Source organism: Trypanosoma theileri (genome assembly GCF_002087225.1).
Source record: "Trypanosoma theileri isolate Edinburgh chromosome Unknown TM35_Tth_41_V1, whole genome shotgun sequence".
In the NCBI taxonomy this organism is placed as follows: Eukaryota; Euglenozoa; class Kinetoplastea; order Trypanosomatida; family Trypanosomatidae; genus Trypanosoma; species Trypanosoma theileri.
The window spans coordinates 118716-119056 of NW_021639883.1; the positions used below are offsets into that span (position 1 = coordinate 118716).

General features: G+C 44.0%; 1 protein-coding gene across 1 annotated transcript; it reads right to left on the bottom strand.

Moving 5' to 3' along the window:
• On the bottom strand, positions 1-252 carry TM35_000411430 (calpain family cysteine protease-like protein; the record flags this gene model as incomplete). The annotated part of the gene is made up of 1 exon (XM_029029851.1): positions 1-252. A coding segment is annotated over one exon (252 nt), but the record flags the coding sequence as incomplete, so codon positions are not given.
• Positions 253-341: the final 89 nt, after the last annotated feature.

The window sequence follows — 341 nt, forward strand, 5'->3', positions numbered from 1 at the left end:
GCAAAGTCGGTGAACAGGGAAATGTCGAACGTCCAGTACAGTGTAAGCGTGACCCATTGCAAGTCCAGCCTTCTTGTACAGTCTCTCCACCTCATCCGCTTCAATATTACTCATCCTGCGACGTGAAGAATAGCTGCGCACATCTTCTGAAGGTGTACCTACAGTGATAAGGTATTTTCGACGTCTCCATTGGTTCAATAATTTAAAGAATTTATCCGCAGAATCAGAGCTCGTCAACGCATCATCCCACAATTTTTTAAAATAAAACGATGGAAACCCAGTAAGATCCTGTAATGCGTATGTGGGAGATCCACCAGAAATGGCAGCATATGATCCATAGG